This window comes from Microdochium trichocladiopsis (genome assembly GCF_020744255.1).
Source record: "Microdochium trichocladiopsis strain MPI-CAGE-CH-0230 chromosome Unknown B0I36scaffold_1, whole genome shotgun sequence".
Classification (NCBI taxonomy): domain Eukaryota; kingdom Fungi; phylum Ascomycota; class Sordariomycetes; order Xylariales; family Microdochiaceae; genus Microdochium; species Microdochium trichocladiopsis.
The window spans coordinates 767,038-790,188 of record NW_025763544.1 but is presented as its reverse complement, the minus strand read 5'-3'; the positions used below and the strand labels follow the sequence as shown (position 1 = coordinate 790,188).

The window sequence follows — 23,151 nt, the reverse complement described above, 5'->3', positions numbered from 1 at the left end:
TACGATCCTACAAGTACCAAGCCGAGGGATGCGGGCATCTTCTGGTGCTGTTTCTCGGCCTTGACTTGACTTGGTGGTAACAACAACTAATCCCGTTCGGTAAATATGTCTAACACATCCAAAAGTCCAGAACCAGCCCCGATCAATGTCAGGGACATAAAGGACATCGCGAAATCGAAGCTAAGCTCTGCGGTGTGGCAGTACTACACGACGGGCGCAGAGGAAGAATGCACCTTGGAACGGAACTCGTCGATATAACGCAAGTACGTAACATCTCATTCTCCCCGTTGTCTTTCATTGTTCTTTCCCTCTTTTTCCCGATCAAGCACTTACGAACAAGAACTTGACGCAGGCTTGTTATCCGTCCACGTGTTTTGCGAGACGTTAGTAAGATCAACACGAGGACTACAATCTTCGGCAAAACTTATGACATACCCATCGCCATCGCCCCAACTGCCTACCAGAAGCTCGTGGGCAACGATGGCGAGGTAGGCTTGACCAGAGCAAGTCACGCGCTGGGAAGCAACTTTATCCTGTCGTCGAACGCAACGACATCTCTCGAAGACGTCATGAGCGCTCTGCCCCAGAGGGCCAATCATTACCCGCGTCCATGGTTCCAGCTTTATTTCCTCCGCTCACGTGAAGTCACCGCCCGTGTCATACGCCGAGCAGAGACTGCCGGGTACGAGGCTCTAGTCTTGACCGTCGACACGGTAGTGCTTGGCAACAGGTACCTCGAACGTAAGCAGCCTCTCACGCTCCCCGCAGGTCTGCGCATGGCGAATCGGGAGGGCGCCAACGCTGGGGGAGTCACGAAAGGGAGACTCATGCTGAATGCGCGAACGGCAAAGGAGCACGAAAAGGTCATGCGGGAGCATGGCGACTTGATTGTTGATCCAGGCCTGACCTGGGACGAGACAATACCATGGCTTCGCTCGCAGACTCGCATGAAGATAGTCGTCAAGGGGATTATGACGGGAGAAGATGGCGCGAAGGCAGTCGAGGCAGGCGTCGACGGCATCATCGTCTCCAACCATGGAGGGCGGCAGCTCGACGGAGTCCCTTCGACACTGGAGGTGCTGCCAGAACTCGTCGTGGCAGTCAAGGGTCGGATACCTGTAATGTTCGACGGAGGAGTCAGCCGCGGAAGTGATGTGTTCAAGGCCATCGCTCTCGGCGCCGACCTGTGCTTCATTGGGAGAGCGTCACTCTGGGGCCTCGCCTACAAGGGACAAGAAGGCGTGGAGACAGTCCTGCATATACTGGAGAGGGAGTTGTCGCGCACAATGGCCTTGGCAGGTGCAATGTCTCTTGATCATATCTCCAAGGACATGCTTGGGGTTGCCAGAAGGGATGGCTTTGGGATCTCGAGGCTATAACGTTATATTTCGCTCCAGCACACTTGTCGACATCAAGCCCAGCAACACTTTGCACCCTGGCCTGACCCTTCTCGCCTCAGATTGTCCACGCACGGCAGCAGCAGTCCTTTCCAAGAAGGGTAATCGTGGGTGTTATCCCGTGCGCATAAACGTGGGCTGCGCATTGCAGTGACTGGCCAGGCGGGACTAAACGATACTGAAGCTATGGCGAACAAGGCAAATAAATCGCTTGGTATCGCAGAGACCACCCTGTTCATGTCTACACAAACGGCGTCGTTCGGCAGAAAAAGACAATTGATCTTAGGACTTTATGCGGTCAACCACTACTGATGTCTGCTAGTTCATGCAAAGACCAAACGCTCCCAATATACTGGCCATTGTTAAATGAACGATGAAGGTCACCAAGGTACGCATAGACAACCTAGTGTATAATTTGATAGCACAGGCCGATGTCAAATAGCAAGGCATCTCTTGGTTCTAGGTCGTCTCACGTGGCTGTGTCAAACAGAAGGGAGGGTCGGCCCAGTTTTATATCTTCATTGCGCCGACTGGCCCGAAAATCAAGTCCTTCAGGCTCGTGCCCATGCCCTCTTGTTCTCATGTGCAATGTAAAAGCTACTAGTGATGATAGGTGAACCAACTCAGATACTTTGGACCGTCCAGAAAGGACGCCGACCACCACCCCATCGTCTTTCCAACCTCTATCATGTGCTTCATCACGACGCATATCCAATAACACGTCTCTACAAAAGCCATCATGGCTCGTCCCTTGGCAGAAGATGGATAAGTGCCTGCGTTGGTGGAACAGCCTCCATCCGGTGCAGAGTTGCGATCCGCTAAAGTCAATGTGCAGGTCCCTTGTCTGTCCAGTCCCGACACGCCGCAGCAGGTTGTGACACCCAAGCATTATCTCTTGCATAGTATTCTGCTGGGCTTGTTTTACCTTGGTCCCTGGAACACCCTGATCCGGATGTCCTTAGCATGAGCGTACGCAAGGGACGATAGTGTTCCCTGCCGGTTCTTACACATTCTCGCACCATGTGGCTCCGGAGCACTACCACAAGCATAAACTTCTACACTGACACTGGAAGACATTATCTTGAATTTAAGCGCTCCCGCGCTCGAGATGGTCGTGCTTTCTGTTCGGGAGATACCGCCACCGAGAGACACGCACGAGTTACACGGCGAGGAATTTGAGAGCTCGTGACAACAGCCATAGCCATCGACTGTATCGACCTCGCATGAACAAGGATGAGCCCAGCTCAAAGGTAGCATTCTCATCAATTCCAGCTGCAACTCAGCCCTACGTCAAGGTCGTCCCCACCGATGGCAGAGAGCCCGGCCACCCGCGCCTGCCATAGTCTGGCCGTTTCCGCGCAGCCGGTCAAGGCAGCCTCGCAAGGAGATGGCGTCATCACCGTGCATTCTTGCCGGCTGCTCCCCGTAGACTCACCCACTCAGCTATGCAGCAGATTGTGCTGCTGTACCAGAACGACGGGCCGGGCCGCGTACCGACACCTCCCAGCACGGATAGCTGCCGGCAGTCGGGCAGTTGCTGCAGGGATTCCCCCCTTTCTCAGTGCAGCTGGATGCTAACCAAGTCTAGACCTTCTCCTTGTTCTGAGCTGTACATCTCGACACGCAGACTGGTAGAGGCGAAGCGAAGCTCAGACCGCGTTTGATTGACTGCTAGACTGATTGGTGCGATTACACCTGCTCATCCGCCGAAGAACGACGTAAGCCAGCCATTCAACCGACCTCTCTCAATTCTTTCGGCTGACCTGCCGAGGACCCTCAGCCTAGCTTCTTCCCCGTGGCGTTCGTCATGTGACTCATTCATTCCTGTGGCTTAGTCACACGGAGTGGTCGTAAACTTCATGCAGTGACTCGCAGGCGCGACGGCGCCAGCGCCTAGCGATAGTCTTAGGTAGCTAGTCTCCTGCATCATCCACGATGGGCTATGTGTAAACCAGTTGCCTTGGCATGTGCTGCAGACTATGCATTGCCCTGCCCAAACTCAGCAGCCCCCCCCGAATAAGCAGAGTCGAGCGTGATATCACATTTGGAAGGGCGTGTGTTCTTGCGGACAGGTCGTGTTCGCCGGCGGCAAAACGCCTGCGAAATAGTCCTGGACGTGATGGAAGTAACACAGCGATCCTAGCATGCCAATTACGGTGTGCTGCGTGGCGGAGGGTCTAATGTTAGCATCTAGTGGCTTGTGACGGATGCTAGCAATGGCCTGACATGCGGCCCAACGCGAATTTTGGACGAGCACGACAACGTTTATGAAAGGGTAGGGGGAGAGGGAACTCACGCCGACACCCTCTTGCTGTAGAAGAACCGAGTGCTTGAACTTGGCAGTGGCTTTCTTGGCACTGATGCGTTCAGGCAATGTCAGCTTCATTGACAGTTGGGCGGAGAGAAATGATAGAGCCTTTTCGAAGGAGACTTACGCAGTCAGGCTGCTTATGGGATCAATGGTGTTGCTTGTGAACATAATCGGGAATGCGGTTGGGCTTTCTATAGCCCCAATCGATGCTGTGCTCAACCATCATCAGCCTGTGGGCAAGTTCATGTGTTCCTGTTGACAAAAAGGAAAGCACGAGGAGGCGTGCTCACCCTGCATCAACATGCTATCCGGCAGCTCTGGTTTCAATGCGCTACACAGCACACCGTCCAGTTCAATGGGCCACACATCGCCCACATATCTGCTGCGCGCGACACTGGCCTCGACGAACTCGGCGTACTGCTCGACCGTAGTTATCCTATTGCGCCGTGTCACATCTGCACAGATGATCTGCCTACCGGGGTCGGTCCTCCTGGCTGCCTTGGACGCGAAGGTGCCTGTGAGGGCGGTCGCGTTGCCCGCTTCCAGCTGGTGCAGGACGTCCGCCATGACTGGAAATGAGGTGAGGGGGTCGTACATGGCTTCGAAGATATGCATCTTGATATCTGCTTGTGTCACCATGGCCATGTGCTCGCTGCTGCTGCCCGCTCTATCGACACCGCTGATCGGGACGGGATGGTTCTTGAGCTGCTCGATGAGTCTGCCTAGCCTGCTTAGAATTTCGGCAGATGACGAGCCCCAGAAGCTGCACTTGTCCGCGCCAGCAGCGTGGCAGGTTTCTGCAAAGGACTCGACCCCAGCATCGGTTTGATCCATGTTGTCCAACCAGACGTTATCGTAGTACTGCTCGGCGTCGACAATGCCGTCAAGCACCATCCGCCCTACACGGTTGGGAAAGAGTGTTGCAAACGTCACCCCTGTTACGGTGCCGTAGCTGACGCCGTACGTCCACAGCTTGGCGTCCTCAGGCCTCGTGGTGCCACCAAGTCTAGCTTCGGCCTCGATGTATGAGAGCAGGTCGTGCGCGACGACTGGGGTAGTGACATAGTACGCGTATGGAGAGCTCGTCTTTCGCATAGCATTCTCACACCACTCGGCGAAGATGGCGCTCGAGTAGAACTGCTCCTGCAGCGAGTCGGTCGAGGTGTTGGTAATGCCTGTTTTATGCAGATCGTTGAATTCTGCACGGGCATCCGCGTTGCCGGAAAAGCAATCAAGCGTGAGGCCACTGTTGTTGACGCCTCTGGGGTCGAAGAAGACTAAATTGTATTGCTCGCCGAACATGGCGCCGAGCTGATCGTGAGGCCCGGTCAGAAGCAATTCCACGCCGGAGCCGCCGGGCCCGCCGTAAGTAAAGACAATATTAGGAGCCTCGAATGTTGCGTTCTTGCCTGGGCGCTTGATGAAGGCAATGTCCGTGGTTCCCAAGCTGGGATTTGCATAGTCTAGCGGGACTTGCAGTTTGGTGCATTTGAAGTCATTGAAGCAAGGCGTCCATGTGAGGCTGGAAGAGGAGGTGATCTGGTTAAATGTTAGCGTTGCGAGCTACGGAGTATGGAGTGTGCCACGGTGAATACGTACATCGTCAAAACCGTACAACATGCCTGGCACCGCCTGGCTGCTGCCCACATAACCCATGGCTGCCAGACAGGGCAGTGCAAAATTCCGGAGACGCATTGTGGCGCAACGTAACGACGAGTTGGAGGTTTGATGAGGGGAGATGCGGCTTGACTGGATAATATCTTGATCGCCGTGCTTTCTGCTTGGATCTGGTGGTTGTCATCTCGAGCTGACGGGCCATTTATACTTGTAGTGTGAGCATGGAGAAAGCTTTTGTCAAGTCATTAATGACGACTGCCGTTGACTAACACAAGGACATTGCCATATTTGAGCTCCGCCCCACCGAATGGTCGTCCAGGGCACAGTCCGCATGTGGAATGAAATCAATGTACACCCCTCAGGGGCTCAGCTCGCTGGAAGTGGAACTCATGCTACTTTTGTTGTCCCGCCCACAAACGTGGTAGCCTGCTGTGCGAAGCAGCCAATGACGTTCGCCAAAGCGTCGTCATCTTTACGAGCTATCCACTAAGGGCCTTTGATCTGCCCGCGCCGGCTTACATGTGGATACAGGTTTCCCCGTTCCCGGTAATGTCATGCGACGTGGCTGAAGCACCTTTTACACACAGGCTCAAGCATAACTCTTGACGCCGCAAGTCTCTTTCCTACCCGACTTGCAGCATGGAAAGCAGCGACAACAGCAAATACACGGCCGGAGCAACCCAAGCGTGGCGAAAGCTGCCTCGCAAATATGCGCCCAAGTCGCGACTTGGCTGCAGGACATGCAAGTACGTGCCCAGCATTGGAATGCGGGGTGAAGAAAACAACCAGGAGGCTGGCACTAACACGTTCATTCATCGATAATCCTAGAATACGCAGAGTCAAGTGCGACCTGGTCCGGCCGGCTTGTGGCAAGTGCTCATCCACCGGCCGCAGTTGTGACGGCTATGGCGATCAACCTGACACCAGGAGGTTAGATCAGATACTCTCACATACCGTCAGCGAGACGTCCAAAGATGAGACACGCCGAATCGCTCCATGTCGCAAAGTCAACCATATCGCGTTTCCATACCAACTAAAACCTCTGATGGTTCTTCCGCTCGAAAGCCGCCACCAGGGAGATTCGCTGCACTTCTACGAGTCCATTTCAATCGCACACCTCGATGAGCACATACCTTCGGACGACTGGCGGAACACTCTCAAAACTTTGCGCGCACTGCGGCAGCAGTACGTGCAGCCTCAGTCGCACTGTCCATCGTCCATCGGCAGTACTTGAGTGAACGTACCAGTTGCGCATGGCAGTGCTCCGAGGCAGCGGCCTTGCTGCACTATAACAGGGCGATCCGGCTGCTCCTCGATCAGGACAGCCGCGGGGACTAAACGGCGATGGCCGTCACAATTCTCGTGTCGTATCTGCTCAACTGCATCGACAGTCTGCTCGGTCACTACCCACAAGCACTCCTGCACTTGAAAGGAGGTATCGAGCTCGCGCGTCAAATCACACCAGCGGTAAGCTCTCAGTGTGAAGCGTCAAAGCCCGCCCTGAGGGACACCGATGCTATGCTCAGTCAGATCACGAGACAGCTGCGTCGCCTGGACTTGCAGGCAACTCTGTACATGGGCGAGTGGACTCCTAGAGACTTGCTCACAACTTGGCATTTGCCAGACACTGAACTTTCCTCCTCCCTGAATACCGGCTTCACCTCGCTGGAACAGGCCAGCGACGTGCTTGAGATTCTCATTGCCCAGGTCATGCACCTTCGCAACTCACCACGTCAGGGCACAGTGTTCCCAGCCACGGAGCCCGGCTTCTCCATCGTCAGCTCCGCCAGGAGTACGATTCTCGCAGATTTAGAATCCTGGGCCGCAAACTTCCAGGCACTAGTCTTCTCTGACACGCATCTATCACGGGCTAAGTACCGGACGATTTCCCTCCTCCGTCTCCGACATCGCACCGCGACCATGTTTCTCGCCACATATGGCCCCGTGCGCGAGGCCGAGTATGATGCTTACTTGCCTTCCTTCAGGCAGTGCCTGGCACTTGCCGTGCAAGTCGCGGCCATGCACGTGGAGTATGCAGATAACACCTCTACAGCAACTGCCGGCCGAGCCACCTTCGCGCCCACAGTTGGGCTCATACCAGTTCTGTACATCATCGGTGTGAAGTGCAGGCACCTCGATGTGCGCAGCGAGGCGTTGGAGATCCTGCAGCGGTTGTCAATCAAGGAAGCAGTCTGGGACAATCGTGCTGCTGCAAGGGTTGTCAAACGAGTCATTGAGATTGAGGAAAATAGCCGGATTGTCGAAAGTGGCGCTGGACCTTTCCCCAGACCCCTGTGCGGTACAGGCGAGGCATCAAAGAGCATGGAGCGGATCCCAGTGAGCTCTAGAATCGAGATCGTTAGCTGGGCGCAGTTCGTCTCCAAGCAAGGGTCCTCCGACAGGCTGGAACTATATTACACTCTCTGCGGATCGGATATATGGCATACAGAGCATCTACTTGTATTATAGTTACAGGTACCATGGGTATCAATGAAACGACGTTGTTCTACCCTGCCATATGTTAGTGCTATGCTCGAACATCCGCTAGGTAGTTGTCACGATCCGATCTCCGGGGTTAACCCTCTGACCGGGCGCTATGGGGTTTATGTTCGGAAGGAGGTAGGTAGCACCTCTTATAATACTAACTCCGTGCTATCGTGCTCTCGAATAGTTATCGTTCGTATTTCTATACGTAGAAACCTTGGTACCCTCTCTGGGTACCAAGCCTTTTTATAAGGTGGGTATTGAGTTGCTGCTGATTATGATGCCGCAGGGGTTTTTTCAGACCTGCCTTTGCGGTCAGAGTTGAAAGGTACACCAGTCGTCTTGGTGAGAGGCTCCGGAGCTTCTTCGAACTTCAGCCAGCACCAGCGTCAGCAGGTATGTGGCTCAGGACGAGACAAGGGCTTCGCCAACGGCTGCATCCAATTGGTTGGAGCCGAGACCGTCTTTGAACCGACTTTTCCCACATCGATGAGGACGGCCCAGGCCAGAAGAGTGTCCTGGTCAAGACATGGCTCATGTCTCAGACCCAAGTGCTTGTGGAGCTGCAGCGTTGGTAAGGCATTTATTGGCCAGGACTTTGGAGGTTTGATATTTCGTAAAGTTTATGTCCGGGGTGACTCAGATTGTCTCAAATGTGTGCCGCACAGAGGAGTCCTTAGCTGAGAGGGGCAGACTCCAAGAAGCGGAGTGTCTTGCGTGGAGCTTGACGTTCGTTCGCGTGATGCTGCGCGTGGCTGACACTGAGACCTGCAGATCAGCCGCTGCAATGTACCCTTGCTTTAGGTCTTGCAAACTTCAGCTCACTGAGGCGGACCGTGTCTGTCTTTCCAAGCGCTAGCGCCGGATAGTCCTACGCCACCGCGGAAGTGAAGCGACCCGTTGTTAATTAGACTTGATCTATGTCTTCCAACTGCCATTTGATATCCTACCCCTGTTAGGCTGCTTGGTTCTGGCAGTGAGGACAGCTATGGGATCGCAAGGGAAGACTTGTGGACATGAAGGCAGATTTCAGCCCCCACCTCAGCTTGATGACAATGAATATATATGTCGCGGCTTTGGCCTGTTTATGTTGGCATGGTCAGACCACTGGGAACCACATTCAAGCATTTGTCTCCTACTTTCACCTTTCCGTCTCAGACTGCACTGTCAATGCGGCCTCGTTTCGTGCTCGCTGCACTTGCAGCAGCGATATCCCCCCAGGTCAATGTCGGCACCAACCCAGTCCCGGACGCTTTGGACGTTGAATACCTCGTCAGTCTGCCTGATCTCCAGGTTGATATCATACCCGGGCTGTCGGAACAAACCGTCTCTTACGATGCCGAGGCTGCCGTAGCCACGGCTGCCTCTGATGTCGAAGGGACTCCCTTGAGCGTTTTCCCGGCCGCCACGAGCGAGGCAATCAACTCCGCCGGTGAGACACCAGGAGTAGAGCCCTCCACGTCTGGCCGTCAACAAGTCGCACGCGAGTATCTTGAGCCACGCGCCGCGTGTGCTGCAGAACCCAACATTACGAACTTCTACAATGTCGACGTTTACGAACATTACAGGTTCAAGTTTGACTCCAAGATTGCGTCACTCGCGAATGATGCACCGATCCCTGCAGGGTATTTCCAGAACTACAAGAATCTATGGGCAGCTAGTATCGCCAGCGCCTACCTGGGTTACACCGTCCTGAAAACCGGCTATGATGTCGAGGCCTGCGCGAGGAAATGCTCAGCCAAACCCGGCTGTTTAGCGTTCAACATCATCTTCGAACGCGACCCTTTGGTGACGCCTGGACCCGGCTGTGAAGAACCCCTCGCTTTTGCCAACATCAAATGCAGTTTCTGGGGGGTGCCGCTGACGGCGGCTACCGCGACCAACAAAGGGGAAATGCGAGCGAAATTCCGGGTCGGCATCGCCGGCTCCAACGCCTACACCTCGTATAGGGTTGGTGGCCCAGTCGACAGCTTTGATACTCCCCTCAGCCTGGGAAATGCTGCGCTCAACGCCCCTCTGACAGACTGCGCCGGCACCTGGACCTATCTGGGTTACAAGCTCTACAGAAACCAGCCTTTTGACTCCCGTCTTTGTGCGGCGGCCTGCGACGCGCAGACTGCTTATAACATCGAGCATCCTCCCTCTAGTGGCAAGCCCGCTCTGTGTGGCGGCTTTGGGACCTATCTGCTCCACAAGACGAACTCTGCTGGATCGTCAATTGTGGGACAGATGTGCACCCTGTACACCTCTGCTCACGACGCAGAACACGCCACGAACACTGCTGAACACAGCGGCGACACTAAGTTCACGTACTCGAACAGCTTCTTCTATGCCCGCCCGGATTGCCAGCCTCTTTGCTCATCTACGCTGGAGTATCTGAAGAGTGAAGGGCAGGAATTCTGCTCTTCCGTTTTTGATTATCTCCCACCCTCGACGACAGTCTACACTACCGCCCCTCCTCTTGCTGCGGTCTTTGTCACCAAGACCGTGTTGACAACGGCCGTAACTACAGTTGGAGGATCTCCGGACGCGCATTGGAAGAGACGCGGCCGGTTTGCCCGCCAAGAAGAACTCTCACTCACTTCCACGGAGGCGTCCCCTGCTGCACTACCGGACATCCGGTCTCTGTATGACTGGGCGAATTCTGTGGCCGCCAACGTTGAGACTGTTGACAACCTCGGACCCTACACCATTGCCATTCTCACGCAAACCGTAGTCGAGGCTGCGCCAACCAATGGCACTGCAGCCCTCACCCGCCGAGCCGTCGCTACACCCACGCCCATCACCGGTTGGCCGTCCTCGAGAATTTCGGAAGCATGTTTGGCCATTGCGACGAACGTCATGACCGTAGTTGGCACTACGACGCCTGCTGCCTTGACCAGGACAGCCACTACTTTGCAAACGACCACGGCAACATCCTTCACCAACACGGAAACCTGTGCCGTGCTCACCATGCTAGCAGAGTACCGAGACCTCATTCCCGTGTTCGGCACGTGGGACAAGGATCAGTTAGCCCCCGGGCCTAATCCGTACCCTGTAGATTTCGTATTCAGCACCATCCTGCTCCCCTTCCCTCTGTGCTTCTGGGATATCTGCACAAAGATCATCTCTCCATCCCCCCACGGCTTGATCTACTTGCCGAAGTCTGAAGCAAATGGTGTCAGTGTTCTCTTGAACGTTTATGCCGGCGTGCGGCAATACTTGTATCCGGGCTGGAACCTGGGCGTCTTCACGCGCGTCACGGGCCCACTGGGCAACAGACAGTTCACCATGAGCTGGTACACGTCCACGTGGGACTTTGGCCATGCCAAGGCCCACTACTCGGTGACGTGGTACGAGAACATGCCCCAAGTCGTGTACTACAAGTACTACGATGCCGTGCAGGTGTATGCCAACACCCACAGCGTTGAGAAAGGTGAGCAACTGCATTATCTTTGCCCTGCAGGGAGCCTATTTACGTTCGTTTTTCAAAATTCTCTTTTCCTCCGCTAGGCTATTCTTCTTTTCGGTCAGACCTATGGACGGGCGAGCTTACGGAAATTAATCATTGGTTCCCAGATTACGGAGGTCCGGTAACACATGTCTGGCCGGTGGGGCAGTTCATGAAGGCCGGCACGCAAATCAGGATTGAGGCCTCCCCGGACGGCAACGTGACGTACGAGGCGACCCAGCGTAACCGGGTTGACTGCTGCACAGACGTGGCCGGCTGGCACAGCTGCACCGAGTGGCAGCCCCAGATCCTGTGAGCAACTTACGCTCCCAGACATGATTGCGATAGCGCTTTGGTGGGAAGCGACGAACGTCCACTGGATGGGCGCTATAGTGACGGGGCTTGTGGACATGTGCGTCCCAGAGTTAACGGGCTTTCTGATAGATATGGAAAAAAGAACGACGGGCTGGGTGTCGGGAATACCGTGCTGCAAGGCAGGTAAAGCTGTCACAATACTGACTCTCTGCCGTCGTTCTCTTTCTGAGGTTCCCGTATCTCTGGAAAGGGAAATACACTGATACTCAGAGATGATACTAGTACTAGTACTATATAGACTGAAAGCTGAAGTATATAAGTAAGAGCCATGGCGCCGTGGGACTATAGGAACCATTAGTCGTGGGGATACGATACTGCCCGGTAAATCATGGGCTAGTAATTAAATAGGTATTTGAAACTTCTCTTGGAAAAACACTTTCCATTAGATAATTCGCCCACGACGTGCTCTTTCATCGATCCGTTATTATAGCGAGATTCTCCAGGTCCGAAATAACAGAGAGGCGCCCCCGTATCGTCCGCAAAACAGACTAATCATCGAGTCATCTTATATCCCTTCCGGCTCGCCCTTATACTTTTTACCTAAAATCCAACCGAAGGGTAGCGACGTACTGTAACTTAGAGCGCTGAAACTGAGACCGTCGCGAATTCACCGCATAACTTGCCTGAATAGTAACGACAACTAACCCGCACCGTAAGGCCTACTGGAAAAGCCCGAGAAACGTTGCTCCCGATAGTATAGCTACTTTAGGAGAAGGACAAGGCAGCTCTGTTCAAAAGATGTTGGGGGTGGTTGGGGAGACGCATTAAGACGTGGAAGGGTTGACGGAAGCTATTAAGCCGCTGACCGGAGCGGCGTATTACCACATGTAAGTCCAAGTCCAAACGGTAGATTTAGGTTTAGAAACCTTATTGTGCTTTCTCTTGATTGGTGCAAAAGAAAGAAGGAGGGGAAGGTTTGAGTTGGGATACGAGATATCGGCGAATGAAGCCGTTCCGAGAGATGATGATAATAATGAATGTTAATTTAAAGTCCGTCCCAAGCCCGATTACGGATTTATGCAGACTGTAGTAACTAAGAGCGTAGGGGAAAGGTTACCGTGTGTAAGATGGGAGATGGAAGGCGGTAATAGAAATCAGTTCATTGGCCGCGCCGAGTCCTACACTTGGTGGGAAAGTTTGAGTTACTGCTAAGCAGGATACGGTGAAATCTTTTGTGAATCACCAAGACAGACGGTACAACACTTACATCCAATCATATTTGCCTTGACTGACGTCTGTCGCAGCCATAACGCTTACCACCTGTCACACCGGATTGCCTTAATAAAGCTAATATCGTACGAGACGACTCACCTGATCTGCTGTGAAACGGGAATGTTTATTAGCTAATCCCCATTCCTTACAATCGGTCAAGCTAACAGCAGCGTACAGCACCATCTTACGTTTCTGTCCTGGCCGCCAATGCGCTTTACGGTCATTTCAGGAGCCGGCCCAAACCTCAATCTCCTGCCGAAAGGCTGAAAAGATGCATGTGGCAGGCAGACCTCAGGCGGGGATTTCGCATGCTCCATATCAGCGATACTTTCCGGCTCTAGTTTCCATACGCGTCAGAACATGATTGCTTTGACTTATTCGAATGCATAGAGAATGCTACAATGCATGTGATGCCGAGCACCTCAAAGACATAGAACCGTCGCGTAGTGAATGGTACGTTGTCTATTTGGATATAAATATGTAGTTCTCCCCAAGTCTATCACCTCCGCAATCAAAAATATCTATTACCGCCGTACACTGATTTTCTCGGCAATCTGGATCTCAACATAAAAGACTGGTGCGGAACCACCGCACAACCTGACACCATGTCTACCCAATACCCGATCGGTCAAGATACCTCGCAAAAGAGGCAGTTGATAAATTCCTTACGTGCGAGGATTGGGAAGGAACGATTAGAGACCGTCGGCACTCTGGACGAGCTCAAAAAAGCATTCGACCACCTCAAACTAAGCGATGACATGTCGGTCTCTGACTCAAAGTACGACTGCACAACGCAGGTGTCGATGCCCGAGCCCCAGATCAGACCTAAACATGAGAAGCCAGACCCCGATGAACTCTGGATCGGCCTATGGGGTGAAATACCGCGTTGGAAGAAGGGGTCGACTGTCAATTACACTGCATATAAGCATGGCTACTTGGCACCTAGCCACGCCTATTACGCCGCGTATAGGCTCTATCAAGCAGCTGAGGAATGGAACCGCCTGAACATCGGCGTGAAGTTTCGGTACGTGAGCAAGCTTGAAGATGCCGCATTCGTTCTGGCCTACGGCGGCGACGGAGGCTCCACAATGGGAAAAGGGTTCTTTCCGAATTCGAAGGACCTCAACACACTGTTCGTATATCAGAGGGCCTTTCAGGCAGGCATTGTCAATAACATGACCAATGTCTTTCTGCACGAACTTGGGCACATCTTGGGTCTCAGGCACGAGTTTGCGGACCTAGAAGGTGGCGCTATCCAGTGGGGAAGCAGGAATCCGGACTCGGTCATGAGCTACAATTTCCCCCCACAGATTCAACCGTCTGACGAAAAAGACACAAGATCGTTCTACGATTCCACAGAGCAAAGAATCGGAGGCTACCAGGTTCTGAACATAACCCCAGACAATTAATCTCTTGCAATTTACGTTGTGTGTACGGAGGTTCTTATGGGGCTAGCGGCGACAAAAATTTACCCACAAGGTTGACTCTACACTAGTTGACTCGATACTAACCCCATCACGGAAGTCCAAATAGGGAGATCAGACAGTCTCTTCAGGATGAGCATAAATAGCTCCAACTTCACTCCTTTCATGTATCTAGCAAGTAATCAATAACTTGTCCGCTGCGTATGCTGTCACACTGGCGCTCTCTCCAAACTGGACTTTATTCTTGGAGACCAAGACAGAGCGTATAAGCTGCACCTTGGTCCACAGAGCCGGGGTAGCTGGGGAATCCATCCTTCCAGCAGACAGTCTCAAGTCCGCAGGTGACGGTCAAGAACAGACATTCGCTTGGGCGTTCGACCTTACACAGAAATACGTTGCGAAGCGCTTCCGCCTGCTGGACCTTTACTAGCTCATCGGTGGTCGGGAATTCAACGAGGCGTGTCGGAAGGTCCACGCTTTCGCGGACACTATCATTGATCAACATCTCCAGAACACCTCATCCGAGGATGGCCGGAATGATGGGAGATACGTATTCCTAAGACCGTCGCCAATGCTTGCCCAGACAAGGCAACGCTGATAGGCCAGATTGTTAACATCTTGGCAACTGGTCGGGATACGACAGCGTGCCCCCTATCTTGGGCGTTGTGAGTTGTCTTGGATTCTGTGACTGGTCTAGCCTAACCATTGATGCCAGCTTCCTACTTGTGAGACACCCGAAAGCAATGGAGAAGCTCCGCGCCGAGATATCCCAGATTCAGGTGAGGGAGGATAAGCTTAACAGAACGCATTGGCACCCACAACGTGTCGCGTGATGACGGCTCGGCCGCCACCCTCAGCGCCCGTGGAGTGGCCACACACATGGGCAAGACCCACGAAAGCGTTACGACACATGCTCACTACCTTGCGGAGGACGCTACTAAGCTTGAGAGGGCTGATACCAGTCTCCCCAAGGGCCCGACGTGACCATGGACGTTCTGGACTGCTGCAAGGCGCCAGGGGAGACACAAGGTCAGCACACCGTCAGCCCGACCATCGAGGCGGCCTTTCCCCCTACCAAGGTCGGCGTAAGCTACTCGTGGCAGAACAAGGACACGCTCACCCTCGAAGACAGCGCCAAAATCCAAGGCGAAAAGCGCAGCCTAATATAAAGAACAAGTAACTTCAATCAGGTGGTAACGTAATCCACAAGCAAGCGGGTCACACAAGCGACCGGGTCATATTCCTGCAATTCTCAATTACTCCTCTTCTTTCCTTAATTTCTCCACGAACAAGTATGCCACGACAATCAATTGAATCAGAGATCATTCTCGCGCTAAATGCGCTTCAATCAGACCCTAAATTAAGCGTACGAAAGGCTGCATCGATATATAAGGTATCACGTACAACACTACAACAACGATACCACGGCCGCTCTGCGAAAGGCGATACCCGACCACGTAACCAGAAATTGACCTCGTACGAAGAGGACAGTATCGTACAATACGTAATCGACCTAGATTCGCGATCGTTTCCGCCGCGGCTTAGTGGTGTTCGAGAAATGGCGGATCGACTCCTCCGCGTACGCGACGCGCCACGCGTCGGAACGAACTGGGCCTCAAACTTCGTACGACGACGACCTGAGCTCCGTACGCGTTTAAATCGAAGAATCGACTACCAGAGGGTCCTCTGCGAGGATCCGGACGCGTATCGCGCGTGGTTTAAGCTCGTACAAAACATAATCGCGAAATACGGGATCCACGATGATGACATCTATAACTTCGACGAAACGGGCTTCGCGATGGGTAAAATCTCCGCCGAAACCGTCGTTACGACCTCCGATCGACGCGGGAGGCCAAGAGCCGTACAACAAGGGAATCAGGAATGGGTTACAGTAATCCAGGGCATCGCGTCGTACGGCTATTCAATCCCGCCGTATATCATCTTCGCCGGGAAGGTCCACCTCGACTCCTGGACCGCGAATAGCCCCCTACCGCCCGACTGGGTAATCGCGCTTTCAGAAAACGGTTGGACGACGAACGAGAGGCGCCTAGAATGGGTAAAACACTTCGATTTCCATACGAAGAGTCGTACGAAGGGTACCCACCGCCTCCTTATCCTCGACGGCCACGAGAGCCACCATTCGGTCGATTTCGAGCTCTACTGCAAGGAACAGAATATCGTAACGCTCTGTATGCCTGCTCACTCGTCGCATAAGCTCAAGCCTCTCGATGTTGGGTGCTTTGGACCTCTGAAACGGGCGTACGGTAAAGAAATCGAAGGTCTAATACGGGCGCACATAACCCACGTTTCAAAGGAGGACTTCCTCCCAGCCTTTTATAAGGCGTACGACGCTGCAATGACCAAATCAAACATCCAGGCAGGCTTTAGAGCGACAGGCCTAGTACCGTACGACCCGAATTATGTGATTTCGCAGCTAGATGTGAAGTTTCATACGCCGACACCGCCAGGTTCCTCTGCTGGACTACCACCCCCATGGGTTTCAAAGACGCCGAACAACCCAATTGAGACCGAATCGCAGACGAAGTACATTGAAAATCGCATCGTACGACACCAGAATAGCTCACCGTCGTCCATTGTTGAGAGCGTACAGCAGCTGAGAAAAGGAGTCATAATGATGGTACATGAGCAGGACCTTATGCGCCAAGAGCTCGCCGAACTTCGAGATGCAAACGACCGCCTCAGCCGCCGTCGTCGTACGAAAAGAAAGCAGCTACAGAAAGGAGGGTCCCTCACGATTGATCAGGCAAAGGATTTGAAGGCTCAAATCGATGCGACGCAGCAGTTGATAGCGGAAACAAGTCAGAATAGTGGTCGTACGAGGAGGCCCGAAACGCGCGCGCGACGCTGTGGCGTCTGCGGGGAGCCCGGCCATAATGCGCGTACCTGTCAGAAAGTTGAGTCTACCTCTGAAGAAGAGGATTCTGAGTAGTTTGAATTGATTTGAGGCGTTGTGGTTGAATTGACTTATATATTGTCGTACGAGTACTGGGAGGGTGACCCGGTCGCTTGTGTGACCCGCTTGCTTGTGGATTACGTTATATTAACTGTCGAATAAGGCCGCAAGATGGTTTAGAAGGCCCAGGAGGACGAGGAGGCAGTAGCACGTCGTCGACTTGAGGCCGTCGTGAAAAAAACGGCTTTCCCTTATAAAAAAGGCTTACAAGGAGGTCGCTAGAATCTGCAGGAAACGGCGCCTTACTAACGCGACATTTAGGTAGGAGTCCTATAGCGGTATCGGTAAGTGTGAAATACTAATCACTATGTACGAAGACATTGTTTATAGCACCTGCCCGTGGCGTGGTTGGCTGTAGGTCAAAACACATCGTCACATGCGTCATTTTGCTGTGTGTGTCATTTTGCTGTACAGCACCACCTTTAGGTGGTGCAGCATTTCAATGCGAAATCATATAAAGTGGGGCGTGGCACGGGTAGTCCGACTCGGCGCGTCTCTTAGCAAACGGCGAGGCATCCTCGACTGGACCTGCAAGGCTTTCTCCTCTAACCCCCCTCCCGATGTCTCGCATGCACAGTAGACAGGCCGTTGCTGATCAGTGCCCCGTGGAACCTGGCAGGGGCCGTGGTACTGTGTAGACCTGACTGAGAAGTCAGAGACCGGGACCAATATCTATAAGAGAACCTGCCTTCGTCTCTGATCACTGTTCCGTCTCCTCGTGTAAATACTGAATACTTCTTTAGATTCATATCAACCCCGAGTAAAACTATCAAGTCCCACTCAGTGATATACCAGAGGCTTCATTGGATCTATCCAGTCCTCGGTACACGATCAACACTTACACGACTCCATCTTTGATATTAACAATCACAATGCGCTCCCAGTTTCAGGCTGTAGGCCTTCTCCTGGCACCTGCTCTTGTAGCTGCCACTACCGGCCCCAGAGTCCGCCCCAACGGATTCCTGCCCAGCAGCGGCAAGATCAATGTTCTGGCTACCTGCGGTGTTGGCGAGGAGACTTGCGAATGGGGCTGCATGGACGCCGGCGCTGTTTGCTGTAACGACAACACGGCCGAGTACTGCAACCCTGGTTACTTCTGTATTCCCGACGGCTGCTGCCCGGAAGGCAACACCTGTGATGGATATTCCCCAGCGCCGTCCACTGACGACGATGGCCAGCTGCCAGTTGGCGCCATCGTGGGCGGCGTGGTGGGCGGCGTTGCAATCCTGGCCCTTATTGGATTTGGCATCTGGTTTATCATCCGAAGGAACAAATCAGGGCGACAGAATGGAGGGCAAGGCCCATCATCTCAGATGGCGCAAGGTCCCGCCCCAACGTACATACCAGGGGGCTATGGCATGCGCAACTCTCAATACGTAGACTACGGGCCGGCAGGAGCGGCCGCCGGTGGCGTACCTAAGAGCCCAGCGGAACCTCCTGCCTCCTCCGCGAACGACACCCATCGCGCTACTCGAGATTCGAAGGGGCCTACTCGGCTTGCTACGACGGAGAACAGCCTACGCTCGGAACATAACCCGCTTGAGCTGGCCTGAAAGAACTGCATACTATCATATGTGCCTATTGCCTTACAAGATCATTTTCTAATCTCTACTCACAAATAGACCTCCAATTACGTATTATCAGGATCCGCGGGCGCGCGGGGGGCATGGGGTACTAAGGCGATTCGAGAAGATATGACGGTGGATGATTGGGCTCGTGACGAGTCCATTAGTAAACCAGCCCGAACCCTGCATGAACATGCATGAACACGCCCCTGGAAGATACTACGGAGTACAGCCCCAATATAGACCAGACAAAAACAAGTCGGCTGGTATGCGGGTCATCCGTTCAGCTCACCGTGGCCATCCCTGTCGATCATACGAAATGGGGATGGCCAATACGACCTCGTCATTTCGTCCCCACATGCGCTATCGGACCATGCCGGGGGAACACCGGAGGGAGCTGAAGCATTGTGGAGGTAGGGATAAATACGTCCGCAAATCCCTCATTTTGTCGACATCGAAGCGGTTGCATCTGCTTGTCTCCTCAGCCGACAGAATGCGTTTCCACTTGCATGCAGCTCTAGGATTGGCGGTCCTCGCCAGCTCGGCATCCTGCCAGCCCACGACTTCCACGGCACCCACGGCCAAGGTGCGTAATGGGACGTATGCGGGTGTCAGCCTGTCGGGCTTCAAACAGGACGCGTTCCTGGGCATGCCCTATGCCCAGGACACTGGCGGTCAGAACCGGTTCCGCGTGCCGCAAGCACTCAACACGAGCTGGAGTGGTGTCCGCACCGCTCAGAACTACGGCAATGCTTGTCCCGACCCCGATCCCACCGACGCCCTGTACGGGATGAGCGAGAACTGCCTAAGCATCAATGTCGTGAGGCCGACCAAGAAGGCCTCCGACAAGGCGCCGCTGCCGGTGGTGGTCTGGATTCACGGCGGCAGCTACCACTACGGCACCACCGGCCTGCCGTCCTACAACCTGTCGTACATCGTGCAGCAGTCCGTGGCGATGGGCAAGCCCATCCTGGCCACCAGCATCAACTACCGCAAGGGCGGATGGGGCAACATGTACAGCATCGAGGTGCAGGGCAGTGGGCAGACCAACCTGGCGCTGCGCGACATGCGGCAGGCGCTGGCGTGGATCCAGGAGAACATTGCGGCCTTTGGCGGCGACCCTAAGCGCGTGACTATCTGGGGCGAGTCGTCCGGGTCCTTTGCCGTCGGCCAGCTGCTGCTCAGCTACGGCGGACGCACTGATGGGCTGTTCCACCGCTCGATCCAGGAGAGCGGCGGCGCTACCACGGCCTGGTACAACGGGACCGACTGGTACCAGCCGACCTATAACACGATCGTGGACGCCGTTAACTGCACCGATGCTGTTGACACCCTGGATTGCCTACGCACTGTGCCCTACGACAAGCTCGCCCCGCTCATCGATCCTAACCTATATCCGGGACCAGGTTGGTACCCGACCGTCGATGGCGACATTATGCCCCAGTTCCCTACAGAACTCTACGCCCAAGGCAAGTTCGCGCATGTGCCACACATCTACGGCACCAACTCGGATGAAGGCACCGACAATGCGCAGCCCGGCATCAACACTGACGACGAGCTGCGCGAGTGGCTCCAGAGGGAAGTGGGCTTCGGCTACCCAGCGTCTGTCGTAGAACGCATCATGCAGCTCTACCCAGACGACCCTGCCCAGGGAGTCCCAATCAACACGGGGCTTCAGACATTCGAAGACATGGGCCGCGGCAAGCAGTACAAGCGTGTGGCGGCCATCGCCGGCGACATCTTCTACCACGGGCCACGACTGGCTGAGGCGCGCAGCTATGCGCAATACAACCCCAGCAACACCTTTGTGTACCGCTTCAACACCCGCGGATACCTCCCCGCCACGACGGACGCTAACGGCACCGTGACGCCCGCGGGACTCAACTTTGACTATCTGGGTGTGGAGCACGCAACCGAAGTCCCGTTCGTGTTCAACAACCCCGATGGCGTGGGGCCGTGGCCGGAATACCGCGCGCTGAGCACTGCCATGAGCGGCATGTGGATCAACTTCGTGAATAGCGGCAATCCGAATGGGAAGGGCGTGCCCGCGTGGCCGCGGTATGCCGATGGTCCAAAGGGCAAGAACTTGGTGTTGCAGACTCGGAGCCAGGGAGGATTCTATGTCGAGGATGATACATACCGTCTGCAGGGGCGGGAGTATCTGAGTCTATGGGCTAAGCGACGACATGTCTAGTCAACCCCGTTGAGAGAAACCTCAAGACTCTGGGGCCTAATATCAAGATAGCTAGATATGACAGTAACATCGGACAAGGCTGTGGGTTCTTGCCGGCTGAATCGACTAGTGTCGTGAATACAAACGTTGCAGGCCAAACATAAGTGGAAAGTCCAATGGAGTTAATGGCATGGCCCCCCAAATTATCCAATCAGGTCAATTAGCTCCAGCGGCCGGATCGCCCTTACATCATGGCGCACTCGTTTCGTGTCGGGCCGTCGCGGTCCACTCATAGCCGCCGCTAGATTTCGAGTAGAGCTTGTTGTTGCGTCATGATAGAAATCTAGCGGGCAAGAGTCTCCACTTTGATCATGACACAACATGACAAACATTAACCCGGAAGTCGCCGGTCTGAAGACGCAACAGCGCAGTGGTCCCACTTTGATCATGACATAGCATGATAAACATTAACCCGGGAGTCGCCGGTCTACAGTCGCGACGGCGCGGTGGTTCAAGTTGCATAAGCGTGGATCAAGTCGTCGTCATTGATCACAGCCAGTGTTGAAGTAGTTGCCATACATAAATAGGGCCGTTTTCGCCTGAGCCAGCGACCTGAGGCATAACAATTATCCACATCCACACCGAGCACAGTCAAACTTAACCACCATGCCGGCCCTTCCCAGCCCAGATGCTGCCCCTTTCGAGCAGGACATCAAGAATCGTCACTTGATCTATGACTACGACGTGCCTGGAGCACAGACGGACAGCGGCAAGGACGAGAAATGGCGGTACGAGATGTGGTTCCACAGCGAAGACCGCATCGTTTACGCCATTCACGGCGGGCCTATGGCCGGTCGCTACAACTACCAGACGGCTTACTACCAGTGTGTACGTCCGGGCGAGATCTGGCAGTGCAATTGGCTCGAGGAGACCGGCACCATCTGCTCGCTCGTCTATGATATTCCGAATCGCAAAGTGACGACACTCTTAGGGTTCTCCAAAGGCCACTGGACGCAGGCTGAAGCTGCGCACGGGGATAAACGGAACAAGGAGGACTTTGAGCGGTGGCGGCAACTGGCCAAGGTCGGCATTCAGACAGAAAGACACATGTTGGCGGAGCAAGCCAGCATCGTCGAGGACTTCCATGGCGCTGGCGAGTTGAAGGATATCGATGTATCGTGGCCGACCATTTAGGCAGGCGGGGACGACTGCATGTACCAAAGCGCCCAACTATCTCCATCGCGGCTCACATCAATGCTTATTGGCATTACGTTTGGATGACATATAAAGCAGGCGAGAGTTTTTTCGCAGATGGCCGTTTCAGGATAGCACCACCAGGAATTAATAGAATAACTAGAGACGGAGAAGGTTGCGAGCATGTGCTTAGATTTACTGCTTGTACGAAAAAGGGCAATCCGTATGGCTTTATCCGAACTGAGGTCTCTACACCGCTTTTTTGCTTGGACGCAGCTCGTATCCCAGGCTGCCATATTGCGCTTACCGCCACTTGTTAGAAAGGAATGGGCGCTGAGATCTCTACGGTATGGTTCAACTTGCGGAAGTTTTCCCAATGCGCGATCCCCGTTTACGTAGCCGGGAATTTTCAAGCCGCCAAGTGTACGTTGTAAGCAGGGGTCTTTAGGCAACGAGATCCGTCCCCAGCCCCGTTGTCAGATTGGGAGAAATCGACGCTTTGGTATAGTGCTTATTTTGGACACTTGAAATTTCCATGGGGCGGCTGTGGAGGCCCGGACGGATACTACCGTCATCCCTCACAAAGCTGCTGCATATGGTGAGGGAGGCAGATCTCGACGCTTGATCGCAGCTTCTCAGTACCTTACGGCTTGTTGCACCGTCTTTGAACTTGGCCGTCATTATTACTGTCAGTTACAAGAGAATTGGCAGTCATATATGACCTGGGGAAGGAAGCTCTTGATTATCAAAGATATCCTTTCCGAGGTTAAACCATGTTCGTATCCAGTCATGGATCAATCAACACTGGGATCGTGCACATAGTGTGGGGTGTAGATCGTTGCACTTTCGATTCTTTAGCCGGGACCCTTGCATTGTAACAGCACTTCTGAGCCAAGACAATAAGCATCGTGACCTGAACTTGACAGAAACGCGTATAAATATCGTGACGTTCCCAGCATCTTTCCGGGCTCTCATTCTCCATCAGCCAGATCCGC

At 53.9% G+C, this 23,151-nt stretch overlaps 7 protein-coding genes across 7 annotated transcripts; 6 read left to right on the top strand and 1 right to left on the bottom strand.

The window, feature by feature from the left end:
- Positions 1-105: 105 nt before the first annotated feature.
- Positions 106-1,379, top strand: B0I36DRAFT_234482 (FMN-dependent dehydrogenase; the record flags this gene model as incomplete). Its single annotated transcript, XM_046149319.1, has 2 exons — positions 106-248; positions 353-1,379. 2 exons carry the CDS (start codon positions 106-108, stop codon positions 1,377-1,379), a joined length of 1,170 nt encoding a protein of 389 aa, XP_046017870.1.
- A 2,056-nt stretch (positions 1,380-3,435) lies between these two features.
- Positions 3,436-5,364, bottom strand: B0I36DRAFT_357201 (uncharacterized protein; the record flags this gene model as incomplete). The annotated part of the gene is made up of 5 exons (XM_046157766.1): positions 3,436-3,558; positions 3,694-3,754; positions 3,833-3,917; positions 3,999-5,247; positions 5,308-5,364. The coding sequence occupies 5 exons, from the start codon at positions 5,362-5,364 to the stop codon at positions 3,436-3,438; spliced, it is 1,575 nt and encodes a 524-aa protein (XP_046017869.1).
- A 1,305-nt stretch (positions 5,365-6,669) lies between these two features.
- On the top strand, positions 6,670-11,555 carry B0I36DRAFT_390567 (uncharacterized protein; the record flags this gene model as incomplete). Its single annotated transcript, XM_046161397.1, has 5 exons — positions 6,670-7,624; positions 7,795-7,845; positions 8,099-8,205; positions 8,935-11,224; positions 11,368-11,555. 5 exons carry the CDS (start codon positions 6,670-6,672, stop codon positions 11,553-11,555), a joined length of 3,591 nt encoding a protein of 1,196 aa, XP_046017868.1.
- Positions 11,556-13,345: 1,790 nt separating this feature from the next.
- On the top strand, positions 13,346-14,600 carry B0I36DRAFT_309424 (uncharacterized protein). Its single transcript, XM_046152127.1, has one exon. It carries the CDS (start codon positions 13,432-13,434, stop codon positions 14,233-14,235), a length of 804 nt encoding a protein of 267 aa, XP_046017867.1. The 5' UTR covers positions 13,346-13,431; the 3' UTR covers positions 14,236-14,600.
- A 3,496-nt stretch (positions 14,601-18,096) lies between these two features.
- Positions 18,097-18,777, top strand: B0I36DRAFT_343649 (uncharacterized protein; the record flags this gene model as incomplete). Its single annotated transcript, XM_046156182.1, has 1 exon — positions 18,097-18,777. The coding sequence occupies one exon, from the start codon at positions 18,097-18,099 to the stop codon at positions 18,775-18,777; it is 681 nt and encodes a 226-aa protein (XP_046017866.1).
- Positions 18,778-19,231: 454 nt separating this feature from the next.
- Positions 19,232-21,326, top strand: B0I36DRAFT_309404 (Alpha/Beta hydrolase protein). The gene has a single exon (XM_046152126.1). It carries the CDS (start codon positions 19,283-19,285, stop codon positions 20,981-20,983), a length of 1,701 nt encoding a protein of 566 aa, XP_046017865.1. The 5' UTR covers positions 19,232-19,282; the 3' UTR covers positions 20,984-21,326.
- A 286-nt stretch (positions 21,327-21,612) lies between these two features.
- Positions 21,613-22,206, top strand: B0I36DRAFT_309403 (Calycin-like protein). The gene has a single exon (XM_046152125.1). The coding sequence runs from the start codon at positions 21,629-21,631 to the stop codon at positions 22,154-22,156; it is 528 nt and encodes a 175-aa protein (XP_046017864.1). The 5' UTR covers positions 21,613-21,628; the 3' UTR covers positions 22,157-22,206.
- The last annotated feature ends 945 nt before the right edge of the window (positions 22,207-23,151 follow it).

Coding starts and splice junctions, on each gene's coding strand:
- B0I36DRAFT_309424 (XM_046152127.1), top strand. CDS start 13,432: ATGTCTACCCAATACCCGATCGGTCAAGATACCTCGCAAAAGAGGCAG.
- B0I36DRAFT_309404 (XM_046152126.1), top strand. CDS start 19,283: ATGCGTTTCCACTTGCATGCAGCTCTAGGATTGGCGGTCCTCGCCAGC.
- B0I36DRAFT_309403 (XM_046152125.1), top strand. CDS start 21,629: ATGCCGGCCCTTCCCAGCCCAGATGCTGCCCCTTTCGAGCAGGACATC.